At 41.0% G+C, this 14,356-nt stretch overlaps 1 protein-coding gene and 1 long non-coding RNA gene across 3 annotated transcripts in view; one reads left to right on the forward strand and one right to left on the reverse strand.

Moving 5' to 3' along the window:
• Nha1 (Na[+]/H[+] hydrogen antiporter 1) overlaps positions 1-14,356 on the forward strand; it is a 97,989-nt gene that overhangs the window by 20,652 nt on the left and 62,981 nt on the right. The window contains exon 1 of one of the 2 annotated variants that reach the window (XM_076802688.1): positions 10,410-10,883. The exons of the other annotated variant lie outside the window; for it this stretch is intronic. Coding sequence (XP_076658803.1) covers positions 10,555-10,883 — 329 coding nt within the window. The 5' untranslated portion in view covers positions 10,410-10,554. Of the gene's footprint in view, positions 1-10,409; positions 10,884-14,356 lie in introns of those variants that run through there. 2 annotated transcript variants of the gene reach the window in all.
• On the reverse strand, positions 6,122-7,449 carry LOC143362536 (uncharacterized). The gene is made up of 2 exons (XR_013083660.1): positions 7,299-7,449; positions 6,122-6,831 (listed from the first exon to the last, which is right to left on the reverse strand). It is a non-coding gene; the product is annotated as an uncharacterized LOC143362536 (long non-coding RNA).

Consider the following 14,356-nt stretch of genomic DNA (forward strand, 5'->3'; position numbering starts at 1 on the left):
GTCTTTTATCCAGCACATTGAAGATTCAACGTAATAATCAAGAATAGTGGCAGGCTCTGAAAGACACAACTGTATTATAAAATGATTCTGTCGGTCGCTCTGAACATTAAAATTGTGAATATATTGATCGAAAGTAAAAAGTTCTTAATTTTTTATACAAAACGTATAAACTACGTGCAACGTTATAATAATTATGATTAGATTGCGGAATTTTTGTGTAAAATGAAAATTGTTTGCATCGACCAAACTAAAATTCGTTTGGCCTGTCGCTTGTCTTAAATCCTAATTATAATAATAACAACGAATGTGGCAGGGTCGAAATTCTGTAATAAAATAGTCGTGACGATCGCTCTGTACTCTGAAGCGTCGAAACGAATTAAAGATGAATGCGAATTGTGAAAAATTTTTTTTTGTGACGATTTTACGTTCGAGGCAGGTGTCCGTTTAATTAAAGATTGCCGGGCGTTTTCAGCGATCGTGGGCGTCCGGTTACGAAAAAAATCACGATGCAGCTCGATGGAAACGAAGCTGCGGTGGGAAATTTAGATCAGGGGCATTCGATAGCCACGGACGCCGCGAATATTTCACCGTTTGCTTCCGATTTGCCGGGAATTCGCTGGGCATGACAGCAAATAATCAGCCGCGCAAAATATCTGAAATACTCGATCGCCGGAAAATACGCCTCGTCGAACGAGAACGCGCTGCGCGCCGGCGCGGCGCGCCGCGCAAGAATTCACGGCTAATGAGTAATGAAAATTCGCGACTTCCGCGAGCTCGAGTCTCGACGGCATGCGAAATCGTCATTAGAACCGTGGCGATTCGCTGCGCTCGCCTGGCCAGTCCACACGCTTCGCAATAACGCAAAAGCTAAACAATTCAGAGAGCTCCAAGCAACGCGACAGAGGAAACTACGGATTATGTGTTCTAATCTCTGGACTAGGATATGTACTCCACATCTGTGGCCAGTATATCGCTTTGACAATTGTTGAGAAAGTTAACCATTTTGAAACTAAACAATTCAGAGAGCTCCAAGCAACACGATAGAGGAAACTTCAGATTTTCTGTTCTAATCTGTTATGTAGGCTATGTACAGTGATTTCTCTACATATGTCGCCAAGGCCTGGATGATAAATGTCACGGAATTATCCCCACTACCGCGGGGTAGACCCTGCCTCGGACGCCGAGGAGTGTGAACATAACACGAGCTATGTCTCCTGAACGATATATGTCGCTGGCAAGACCCGTGTTGTTGACATATATGGAGAATTCACTGAAAATCTGTGACCAGTACATGTCTTTTTGACAATTGTTTAGAAGGTCAACATTTTTCAGAATTTTACAGAAGATGGTACCCTCCTCAAAAGTAGTTGCATAAAAAATCCTGAGATGATATTATGGAAATTTTTGATTGAAGTATTTACTGCATCTTTAACACATCTTTCACATCAGCTGTCAGCTCTATCAGTCCATTACAATCAACGCTTTAATTCATTTGTAAAATGTGTATCGTTCTTTCAAACACTTTACACTGAAACCACTTGAGTTTAGAATCATTGAGATAGCGAGGTTGAAGAGATTGTATTTCTGCGGAATTATTCAACGAGTTTATTTTTTTGGATACATATTATGATAAAAATGGTGCAAACTTTGAGTGAATAAATCTCTCGTTAATTTTATAATATGAAGCTACCACTTCTGAAGACGAGGTAGCACCATGTAGTTTTATACCGAATTGAGGTTCCTACTCGCCACAATAAATGACAGTCCGACAGCAATGGGAGTGTTCTGCTGCCTTGAGAAGGGTTCGCGTTCCTGTGGGTTTAAATTAGCGGAAAAATGGGAAACTGGCAACCTGCTAACCCCAGGAATCGAATTTTATTTCGAATATCGAGTGGCGCGGCAAGAGTCGTTGCTGAATGAAGAATGAGCCCTCGGTTCGATGAAAAAATTTGATAAACACGAATAAATTTAATACTGGATCCAGCTTTTTCTTGAATAATACCAGTTTCGAATGATAAATAATATTTCCAACGGTCGTGGATCCCGCGTGCAAATAAAACTTTGATAATAGCAACAAAAAGAGGATTTTCCCATTTATTTATTACGCGATGGGATTAATCAATCTTTCAGGAGATTCGTTCCGCGCAAACTTTTATAAATACTGCACGCCGGTCGAATTTCGCCCTCGATTGAGTTTCACCGTTCGCCATCTCCGGCGTGTGTTTCGGTCGACGTTTTATCGTTTTTTGTTTCAATGTTAAAAAGTGTAGCCTGCGTTTTGCACTCTCCACCGTATTTTTTAATTACGATTTCATTGTTAATAACTGTGCCCGGCCTACCCTGCTCGATCGGGTAATAGCAGAGCGTGTTTCATTCCGCCGTTTAAAACTAGAATTTCGAGTTTGCTGCGCTTCTTTCATGCATTTGATTCGACAGAGCAAACGGCCTGCATTTCGTTCACTTTACGGGGTGGTTTCGTTGGATTTCAGATACTATAACTATTCCTCCTAAAGGAAACTGTGATTTTGAAAATCCAGACACAATTTTGGCGCTTTCTAGCAGAAAGAATTTAATAAAATAGCCAGCAAAATAAATAAAGGCCGTATTACGAATTTTCCTTTAACTTTACTCTTTTATCAGAGAAAACTGCAGAAGTTTGCTGTTAATTTAATATACTCAAGGCGCCCTATCCTCCTTATAAAATTCTATCCTTATAAAGTTCTATCTGTTAGAGGTTTTATTATGTTCGAAAGAAGATAAAAAGCTTTATGAAACTTTGTAAATATTTTAAGATACCTAGTTTTAAGAGATTGGAAAATTTGTTACTGATTTAGAGAGAAATTCTACCATTTTTGTACATATATTCTTCTAGTTGTCGTTAGGTGTTCTATCAAATATTATTTTGCAGTTTTAATGTACGCCCAAATAATGCTTTTTAAGAATTCTCGAATTTTAATATTTTCAACCAGGCATAAAATTTCGTGTACACGAGAATTCAAAGATATAGAGTGTTATTTTTGATTTTGAACGCAGGTCCAAACAAATCATAATGAATCGTGTCCGCGATTTCGATTATTTCCGAATAATTTTCAAAAATATCTTTCGACCGAAGAAGGATTACCAAGGATTACTAAGAGCATACGTTTCCCAATAACATGTAACAACTGCGCGTTTAACAGTATCAGGCCCGGTCACGCTTCTTTCATTATCATAAGTTATCGACAATGTGTTATTTGATTCGGTCTGACAGGAAGCACTTGAGTAAATTTGTCCATCGACAACGATCTACACGATGAAAAATGTACTCGAGACACCATGAGTAGAACTATATGTCTATCGAGAACCGATAAATAATTGATTATCGGCGGTCATATGATTCGATTTATCTCGTCTCGATATCTTCGCCGAGCATACCAAACGTCTGACGCGTCGTATTCGGCAACGTTCGAGTATTTGACAGTGAGCCGCTCGTAAAAGTCTCACGTTTCACGTAAATTTTCTATAATGTGACGACCACGCGAAACACTTTATTAGTTCTATAAAAAAGAAAGAAAAAGGCCGCGCCGCAAAATTTGATTCCCCGGTGAATTTCCCCGGGAAAATTTTCTTCTTAAAGGGCGGCGTTCGTTTTGCTTTAATGATCGACCCTGAAAAGAGAAAACCTAAGCTCCTTTCGCCCCGCGGGCCAGAGAAAATTGTCGAGAATTTTATACACCTTTCGAGGCTCTCGCGATAGTCTGCGAAATTCGACTTTTTCCCCTGCGAAGTAGAATGAGCCGGTCATTAATCGCGGTCCTCGAGTTGATCGATCACTGGCGCGGCTAATTGAGGCTCGATTGGCATCTGCCGACCCGGGTTATTAACAAAACGACAGGAATCACAACGATTAAGCCGTCATTTTTTAGGAACGCTTACAAAATTTATTTGATCGACCAATCCAGCGTTCACTATCACAACTAGACTAGAAATCTGTGAAGACATTAACAACATTTTTAAGCCACTGTTGATTTATTAAAACTATTGAGCGATAAAATTCATTTTTGTTTCTCACAATTTACTTAGAGCATCTTTATATTCCATAAAGATATCTGGAGTCTAGTTGTAAAAAGATAGTACGCATCCAGCGAAGCCAGGTTTCCATCGAATGATTAAAATAACATCTTCTCGTTTCATTTCACGTTATAATAACCACCAAAATGTGGGGATTAGGCGCTTGTGCGAGGAATATAGGGCCGTGCCGAGGGTGCGAAGATAATGTTCGTGATTCAGAGCGTAACGTGCGATCGAGAGTGAGCAAACTTAGGGGGATGCAGCTTAGTAGATGTAGATACCGTGTGGCGTCCTTGCTTGTAGTGAAATGAGCGGTAGGAAACAGGCATAAAGTTTTCATGGCGAGCGTTCGCGGCCACTTTCGTGACCGGTTATAGACACTCGCGAGCGGCAGACGAGTAATTAATTCTCAACAGTGACCGTAATACCATGCAATCGAGCCGCGAACACGCATCGCGTTCCACTGTGGCAGGAAGATGAATCGCGTCACCGGATTAGTGCCGACGATCGCCCACGACCACTTTCAGCAGTTCCCCCCTATCGTTTCGTGTCACCGAGCGCGGTCCGGTATTGGCTGGAAGCAATTAGACACGGAATCTCAACAATGTTGCTACCTGCACTCGGAAACCACTACCGATTCCGGCCTGGAAAAACCAACCGCCATTTGACGATTTTTTCTCCAAAAAGAACTGACTCTCGTCCATCGCTCTTGTCAATTTCCTGCACTTTTCTGATTCCGGCACATTTTTCACGATTCCGATCGAGTAGCATTCATTAACTCTTCAGGAATGCAACTACAGTGAATTCTCGATATTTGTCAACGTCACGGGTCTTGTCAGCGTCATGTGTCGTCCAGCAGACGTATCCGAGCCGTGTTAGGTTTATACTCCTCGGCGTCCGAGGCCTCTCGAGTTATGCCCCGCTGGTGGGGGTAATTCCGCGACCTTTATCACCCAGGTCTTGGCGACATATGTAGAGAATTCCCTGTATTCAGTCTGTGCATTGTACTGACTCTGAGGAATATTTAAAAATTGATTACAGAGTATTAGGTGCGGTACACTTCGAAGCATTGATATTCACTTTCTGGAATTGAAGGGTAGCTATGAAAAATATGAGGAAGTTCAAATTATTAAGAGGCTAAAAATTCATCGATCACATCCGAGTTTCTCCGTTGCGTTTGTTGCACTTGTGTCTGGCGCATTCAATTAAATCCTACCATTGTTTTTGGTACCTCGTGCAGGGCGCGCAGTGTCTACTTCCGTTATCGAACTTTCGTCTCCTCCGGCAATTACCGGAATCGGTAGCAACACTTCTTATCCGATCCCGGTTTTATCGCATCGCAATCAAGGCGGCGTCAACCAAATCCACAATCGTTTTCCTTCGCGCTGGGGGGAAAAGAAAAGCGGAAGATTAATTATGCGAGCGCACGGACGGTTCTGGTACTACAAGAGATACCTCCAACTGCTCCGTTTATGTCGCATCGTTTCAGCCAAGATATCCGCGGAAACAAGCAATTAACCACAAAGCTCAGGTGATGAGGCGGAATGTAATTTGCCCGGCGAGTTTCTCGTAATATCTTTAGAAAGTCTCGCGGCGTTTTAGCCCCTCGCACGGTGCTTCCGTTCTCGATGAAGCTCCGCGCGTGACTTCAACGGCGCTTTTTTAACACCGACCCGTGGCGAAACGCGGAAATTTTCCGCTCGTTTGCGCCAGGAACGCGCGCCGCTCGCCGAGATACATTAGATTGACACATTGGGAATCGGGAAAGCTTCCTCCAAAGAGCTTTCGTTGAGCGACCAATTATTTTCGAATGGTCTTCAAGAATTTCTTCGGGAATTTCTTTGTGCAATCATTTGCGAAGTTCCTTTAAAGAGCTTTTGTTGAGATGTCAACAACTTTTGAATAATATCAATTCCTGCTGCAATTTTTTTATGAATTATTTCTTAAGCTGCCTTCGAAGAACTTTGGTTAAGTGACCAACCATTTTTTAATGATCCTTGAGAATTCCACCAGAAATATTTTCATGAATTGTTCGAATATCTTGATAAATTGTTTGTTAGAGGTTTTTTTTTCATTTTTTATTGGAATTTTCTTGAGGAATTTCTGTATTAATTATTTTATCAATTTGATTCTTTGCTTATTTGGGGATTTCTTGAAGAATTTCTTAATGAATTTATTTATTAATTTCTGTAAGAATTTTCTTGGAAATATCCTGTTGGGAAATTTGTTAGGAAGTCCTTCAGAAACTTGTACAATAATTTTTTCACGAATTGTTTCACGAACTCCGGTAAGAATTTCTCCATGAATTTCCCTCGAAGTGTCTCTATGAATTTTTTACGGAACACCTCTGAGAATATGCTTGAGAATTTCTTTATGAATTTCTTTAACACCATCCGGCAAACTTAATCCGTAGAGTGCTCCTCGTTATGCAAATACAGGTCCTACAAAGATCGGAACAAGTAAGAAGAACCTTGCGTCGGAAGATGTCTCACGCTAAAAATAAAATAAAAAAAAACACACATCGAAAGTTACGTCAGATATTTTCGCTAAAGTGGCCGATAGTTCAGCCTCCTTTCGGCGCCTGTGATCTCTAGGCGTCGGCGATTAGGTCACCGTTTAGCCGGTCAATTAAACAGCGTCGTCGAAGACATGTGACGAGTAACGTAGAACACGGTGACTAAACTACACGCGGCGGTGCGCGTAAAATTTCCCAGCTACGTAATTATTGTTCCACAATCAGCGCAATTAATCTCTTGTCGCCGACGCGTATTAGAGTCAGACCTTAAAACAAAAAAAAAAAGAAGAAAGAATGACGGAAATATTTAAAAACTGGTAACGTTACGGAAATATACATAAACACACGCGCAATCTGTTTTTCAACGTAATCTAGTTGCTCGACTGATAAGAGTCGGGTGTCGTAGGTGAGCAGATAGTGGCACGGGAGGCGAAAACACCGGACTCGTTTGCGGAGATTGCATTACAACAGGTGCCCTGATCGAGCTGGACGGATGAATCAGAATACCACGATGTAAACATATCGCACGAACGACGCCTCGGAATGAATTCAGGTTGCGGTGTCCGACAATCGTATTGACACTGGGTCGCGCTCGCGAACGTGCCGCGGAAAAGATCTGCCATTACGCCGGGCGTAGCCGCAATTAATTACATCGTAACAGTCGCGTTCTATTTCGAATCACGTCTCTGCATAGTCTGAATTCGCCGTGCGAAGCGCCGCGCCGGTTCTCTACCTGCGAATTTCCACCTCGAAATTCGCTGTTCCCTCCGACCCCCAGACTCGTTTAACGGGTTACATAATTTTGAATTCCTGGAAAATACGGAAAATTCAACAATTCCATTAATACACTAAATTATACCGCTCTGAAAAATCAATTGGTGCGTTTTATTATATGAGTAATATTTCCTGAAAAATTTAGCTGAATATCTGAATATCTGGGAATAATGGGAATATATGGGACAACATTACGGCAAAATAAAATATACTCTATTTACAAACGAAATAATGCAATTGTTAACTGGAACGTCTAGCCAAAAAATGCATCTTTACTGCATCTCTGCCATGTCGAAGATTCTTCGATAGTATTGAAGAAGCAAAAACAAGAGTCACTCGATTGTTGATAAGATTGTTTTGCCGTCGCTTAAAAACGCGTACAACAAACAGACAAGTGGTATGGCGTCGATACACAATAGGTGGTACTTGGGAGAGGGGATTAAAGTTGAAAAACAGGGTACTTCTTTTCTTTAAATATCCATGATGCAACTTCATATTATACGATTTACGGTAAATACAGATGTTGCGAACAGTACTACTTTAATCTGAGAGATTAGAGAGAAAAATTAAAGGATCATAAAGGAACGACAGCGATTGGTAATTAAAGTTATCTGAAAAATGCCTAGACGTCAATTCTCTAATCCTTCTACTGTATTCGTTTAATTGCAGCATTTATGACGGAGTCAAGCGTGATTAATGAAGTCTATGATTGTATTCCAATATATAAAAAAGGGTTATAACAAATTATGACGTACGAAGATTGGAAATTATTAAGAGAATTAAAAGAAGAAAATGAAAAGCTTTTAAAAAACGAGTTATCGACGATCAAAGAAACGATTTAATATACCTTGCAATCATTTTCTGTTTCCTTTCAAGGATTTTTATTCAACATAATTTTCCCAATTTTCAATTACAATTTTTCTACGCAGAAGATCAATCGTTACAATTTATGTCTTCGGTTAAACGTCTTGCGACGATTAAACCAAATTACATGTATAATTTATTCACAGGAGAAAATGTCCAATACGTTTCTTTGAGCAATTTTGTTCCTACTCTAATTCACTCCAGGGAATTATAAGTAATATCCGATCATTCGGGAATTTCTCGATTCTATTTCGTAACTCGCAAACTGTCAGCGGTAGAACCGAAGTTTCCAGACAAAGGTTGGTTCTTTTAATTAGATCTATCAAATTGTTCCCTCGTTAGAACTAATTGCCAAAGTAACTTTAGCCGGCTCTAAAGCGCCTCGACAATTTGATCGACAACTGAACGGCGTGAAATTGCGATAGAAATCGTGTTGCGTTGAAAAGTCAAGAAACATGGAAGAAGAACAAATGGCAGCTTTACACACAAAATAATATTCTGAATATAATGTTATTCATTTGGAATACCTATGTAAGTAATTCGAAGCTCAACGACTGTGTTTCTTCTACGTAAGCTTTTCTAACATACCTCTTTCATGAGAACACTTAAAGAATTCCCAGGGGGTAATATTTCTCTCCACAAAACTGCCCCGAGATCAGACATTTTCCTAAACGAGACATGTCAGTCCGAACATAGTTTGTTCAACAACGAGATGTAGTTTATTTCAATCCCAGCCTAAAACAACAATGTGTCAGTCTAGAACACGCAGAAAAATTGCTGGATAGTCAAAAAGCAACGAAAGTTTGAAACAGGTCCAATATGAGAAAAGCAAAAAGAGACACCGAGGGAGAAAGAATGATGACAATGAAAATTGACAATTATTCTCGTATCTGCTCGTCTCCGCGCAAGAATCATAACAATCCCACGTGAGCCGATACATCCTAAACGAAGCACGAAGTTTCGACAACGTCGACGTCTGCAGCAGCGGTATCTTGCGAAGCGAACGCGTTGACCTACAGCCCGAGACGATCAGGGGCACGCCAGGTCGGTGGGTTAGGCCCGATTAGACTGTCAATGGAGTGTCCAGCTGTGCCCATCCTGTGCAACGCGGTAACAATTATTACCGCGGCCGTAACAGTCCCTCCAGCAGTTTTTACCAGCCCCACCATTCGCATAAACACAGCAGAGCGGTGCACGGTTTGCAGCGTTTAGTCTCTGGTTAACTGTGCTCGTTTGACAGCGTTTCGTTTCCTGCGTTCGCGTCTGTCGTCGTCGCAGCCATCGCCGTCGAGTTCGTTCTCCGTCCCGTTCCTCTACCCGGAGGGAATCTCGATGATGGTGTCTAGAGTCGCCGTTCGAGGAATCGATGACTTGCTGAGCCTGCATCGAGTCACCTCGGAACGGCGAACCTGTACCACCCGGTAGAGATGATGGTCGAGCCGGAACCCCCGAATCGAACGTGCACAATTCGGTAACGAGTGTCGAAAGATCGACACGATCGATCATCCTCGCGACATCACGACCGGGAGAGAGAGTGTGTGTTCGGGTCGGACGTCTTTCTCGTCCGAAGACGTTGCATACTAACAAAGGGAAGTGAGTTAGAACCGGTCGGAGTCAGCCTTGTATTCCGGCCCGTTAACTAGGTGAACAAAGCTCGGTTGTCGCGTCGGTGGAAGAGGATCGTCGCCGTAAAAGCGGGTCAAGGTGTCAAAGACGTCAGCCGCGGCAACCGTCAAGATATCGGCATAAGGTGTTAGCGAGCACCGGGCTGGTTCTCTCTCGCGCGAAGGAAAACAAAGTGTCACGCGACGCTGTTAACGATCGCCGGCCGGCTATCAGCCTCGTGATCGTTAATCGACGATCGGGGATCATCGTGTTTGGACTTTCTCGGAGTCATCGTCACGCGACCGCACTGTCAACGATCGGCAGGGAGCCATCCCCGGGCAATTGTCGACACCGGCTTCGCTACCATTGCCAGTCAATCGACGATTACTATCACGATCGGTTCGACTTCTCCCGTCAATATCCTACTTCTCGATTGTCTCGGTTGTCGATGAAGCAACTCGGAGAACGAACCCGAGGAAAGAGTTCAGAATCTCGGCTTCTCTCGCAGTGTGTTCAGTGAACCTTCGACAGATTTTATAGACTGCATGGAGTCCTGTCTCTGTGGCAACCGAAGTCAGCTATCCGAGATCATCGAATTTCGAGTGTGCACGCGTATCGTAGATCCGGAGAACCGTGATTAACGATCAGGCGTTGCGGCGCGATGCAATAACGAGCCCCGGAGATTGGGATCGATCATTGTTGCACTTCCGGCGGCTGTGCTCTCGCGGTTCACGTCGTTACCCGATATGGAAATCGATATGACAGGCCGAACAAACAAATCGTCGGAGGAACTAGCGAAAAGACGTGTCTCCATTAGCGATCAGATCCTCGGCGTGGATAATCCGTCGTTTGATCATCATCGGCGCATCAGCGCCAGCTCCGAGCATAATTCGGATCAGGGCAGAGGGAAATCGATACTGGCGCACGGCGGCAGCAATTACAGCAGCAACGAAAACATACCGCAGCACAAGTTCGATCTCGAGCACGGCAGGATCAACGGGAACAGGAAGAAGTCCGCGTATAGTCTGACCAGCTCCATCAGGGATAAGATCGAATACTCGGAGGAACTCGAACGGTAAGACACGGCAGAGTGAATAGACGTGTCGAATGGGTATGATTTATTTTATGCTTGATGATATAGTATGATAGCGTAGCTTTCCAAGTGTTGGCGTAATCGCGCGATAAGTCTTCCGATTTTTTGATTTGCGCTCTTACCATTTTCGTACCGAATTAAAGGGTTCTTTTTTGATAATTTCAATAATTGTGGAAGAAAAATTAGGAACCAGTCATTTTGACTGGTCAGTAGTTCTTATGAAAGAATGAACCTAAAAGGAAGTTCGAAATGTGGACTTAGAGAATATTTCTGTTTTTGCTTCCCCCTTTTTTTATAATATGACTGGACTAAAAGAAAAAGCTATTTCTGGTTTTTATTATAAATATTTACAGGGGATGTACTATACATTTTTTAATGGAAAGTGAGATTTTTTATTCAAAGGTGTACAATTTCCAGAAAAAGCAACAATTTTGGAAAATCTAATGTATTTTCTGAACAAATGCTTTGTAGAAACTAAAAGTGCATGAATATGCCTTAAGATTTGTATAATAAAAGCCATATTTAAAAATTTTCTTTAACTTCATTGTTTTATAATCAGAAATCTTAACATTTGCTATGAATTTGGCACTCTCAAAAGGGCCCAACCTCTTTACAAAAAATTGCAAACCGAAAAAGTGGATTCTCTCTATTAAAGGTTTTGTGATGTTTTAAATAAAATAATCTCGACGAAGTTTCGTAAATATTTATATGTTTAAAGAGACTGGAAAAATTTATTTCTGATTTCAGGAGAGGTGCTACATAGTTCCTATTAATATTTGGTGCTTTTGTCTAATATACGTACTTGAATAATTGAGTAGTTAATCATATTAATTATTTCCATCGAGCATTGTCAGGCATAAATACGTAATAATAGCATATTAGTATCGCGAGATATTAAATGATATTATTGTGCAATAATCGAAGAGAAGCGAATGCATTTATGGTGTGTAAACATATAATATTTATTGTTCCTCTGTGATCGTTGCAAACATGTTTGGAATGTTCGATACAATTTTTCGGTGATGTTTATTGTGTGTACGTATCCGCCAGAATAGTCCCAGCATCCGTCAGACAATGGTTCACTCAACAATTGTGTTTTAATTTTAGCATTGTTTATAAAATAATTCCGTCCAACGTAACAATCAGAAAAATATCATTTTACGATATTTGATAACATGCCGGTATTTAAACTGTAGATTGGATACATTTATAGCAATTTTGATCTTCTACAATTTTACAAAAAACAAAAGATTCAATCAAATGTTCAGTACAATTAATTTTTCTGTTTGACGGAAAGTAAACCACAAAAGTTTTATACATACTGGACAAATATAAAATACGTGAAATATAAACAAATAAATTTAAGAATACTGCTATATCCTCTTCGACTAATTGAAATTGATGAAAGTAGAGACGATGTGAAAATCTTGACAAAACAGCTGTAAAAAATTTTATTCAAACCCGAATTACATTATTAGCTCATAAATACCAATAATTGCATGAAAATCCGTAGCCTTGCACTCTAAAACACTGTTAATCCTTTTGTTCCTTTTTCGATACATATCAGCGCCTAAGTCGGTTGTCATATGACATCGTGTAATCGGGAATTATAATTTGAGATAAATGGACAGCGATAAGAATTAACATGAGATCACAATGCCGATTGCGATCATCAGATTGGATTTCACTTTTTGCGTTCGGACGCCGAGCCCAGAAAAATTGCCATCACTTATCTTGTCAAGCGTCTTGTTTAACTTTTTTCCGTCAATTATCTTAGAGCATCAGAGCCGATAATACATAGTATTTTTCGCAAAGATCCGGTTGCAGTAATTAAAGAAGAAAAATAAGACGACGGTCGAGCATCGATCGGTGATTAACGGTGATCAAGAATGTGTAGTAGATCAATTTGTGATACATTTAAACGAGACGGAGCGGAAGCTGATCGCGAGTCGACCTAACTGTGAAATAATTCTCGAACTGTTTACACACACGCGCAGTTACGGTCGCATAATCGCGGACAAATTGCGGGACTATCCTTGCGCATCGGATTAAAGAAAATTAGACAAAACTATTCGAGGTAGGCGATTCTAATCAAATTGATTGTAACGGATCTAGGAAGCGTCGTCGAGATTGTGATGTAACAGTCCGCGGTTACAAAGACTGTCATTTCCAATCGCCTTGATAAGATCATAAAGTCTAATGAGATCAAATCAACCGCGGTGCTAAGTTTCCTTTAGATATCATCCGCGTGTCCGCGTTTCAGAAAGTCCGCGAGAAGTATGTTTGCGAACCACCGGCTCGTTGAAAAACCCATTAGGCTCGTGAGAATCACGTAACGGGACAGTGGAATCGAACGATACAGAGCGTGTGGAACGAAAATCGTGGGAATACCCAAGGCCATGATCACTATATTGTCATTATCTCGCGATATATCGGGACTACAAAGCATTCTTCGTTTTGTTTACATTTGATTCATGTGCAATCTTGCCGCTAGATCGCCGAGTCTATAGTGGACAAGATCTTTTAGGCAGATTCCACGTTTCACTCGGAAGGCATTAGTATTCTTCGGACGTTGTTTCACTTCCGGCAAACATCGACGAACAAGTTTCTTAGTTGGATACATTATGGCCTAGAATGTCCTTTTGGAAATGAAAAGTGTTATCCAAAGCGAAAGCTGCTACTTTATGCGTGACAGAAGTCACTATTGAATCAGATTTTTGGTTCCTTAACATCTATTGATTTTTATCACGAGTGTGTAAAATTCGTACAAGAAATAGAGATCATGATACTAATTCGTCTAAAAGAATTCAGGGAACAGAATTTGTCTCGGCTGCTTGTTCCATTAAAAAAATTCAATAGCAAATAGTTGACATTAACCAGCCCAATTGGCTGAATAAAAATCGCACTGATAATTCATTTAAAATAATCGTGGAAAATATTTGATCTGTACGTTTCGTTTAAAAAATCGAGGCCGCATTAAGAAGTGTACATTTTAAAAATTGCAATCTAGACGAACTGCTTGAAGGAAATCGGTATAATTTAACATGGAAATTGGAAATGTTCGTGCTACACCGACGGACAGAGTGAAGATCATGGGACTGATACGTCCGGAAAGATTCGGTTCTGTAACGTTTTGAATCCGCTGTGTATATTGACTTTACTTCCCGTTTTTCGTCTTGATCCTCGTAACCGCGACTTACGTAGAACTTTTAAATCAGCACACAGCGCTTCGCGCAGTCTATTTGTGTTTCGTATTTCCGAGGCTCTCCGTGCACGCCTTTGACTTCGTGTTTCCCGATCTTGTGATACTTCGAGTTTAAAATATCTGAAATATCGTCGGTCGGAATACGATACATATATTGTACAACACAACACGCTGGCGATATGTTACGGAATCTGCTAGAGTTACCGCGAAACCATAGGTAATTGCAAACGGTGTAATATCTTATGATCCT

The sequence above is a fragment of the Halictus rubicundus genome, chromosome 17 (assembly GCF_050948215.1).
Source record: "Halictus rubicundus isolate RS-2024b chromosome 17, iyHalRubi1_principal, whole genome shotgun sequence".
In the NCBI taxonomy this organism is placed as follows: domain Eukaryota; kingdom Metazoa; phylum Arthropoda; class Insecta; order Hymenoptera; family Halictidae; genus Halictus; species Halictus rubicundus.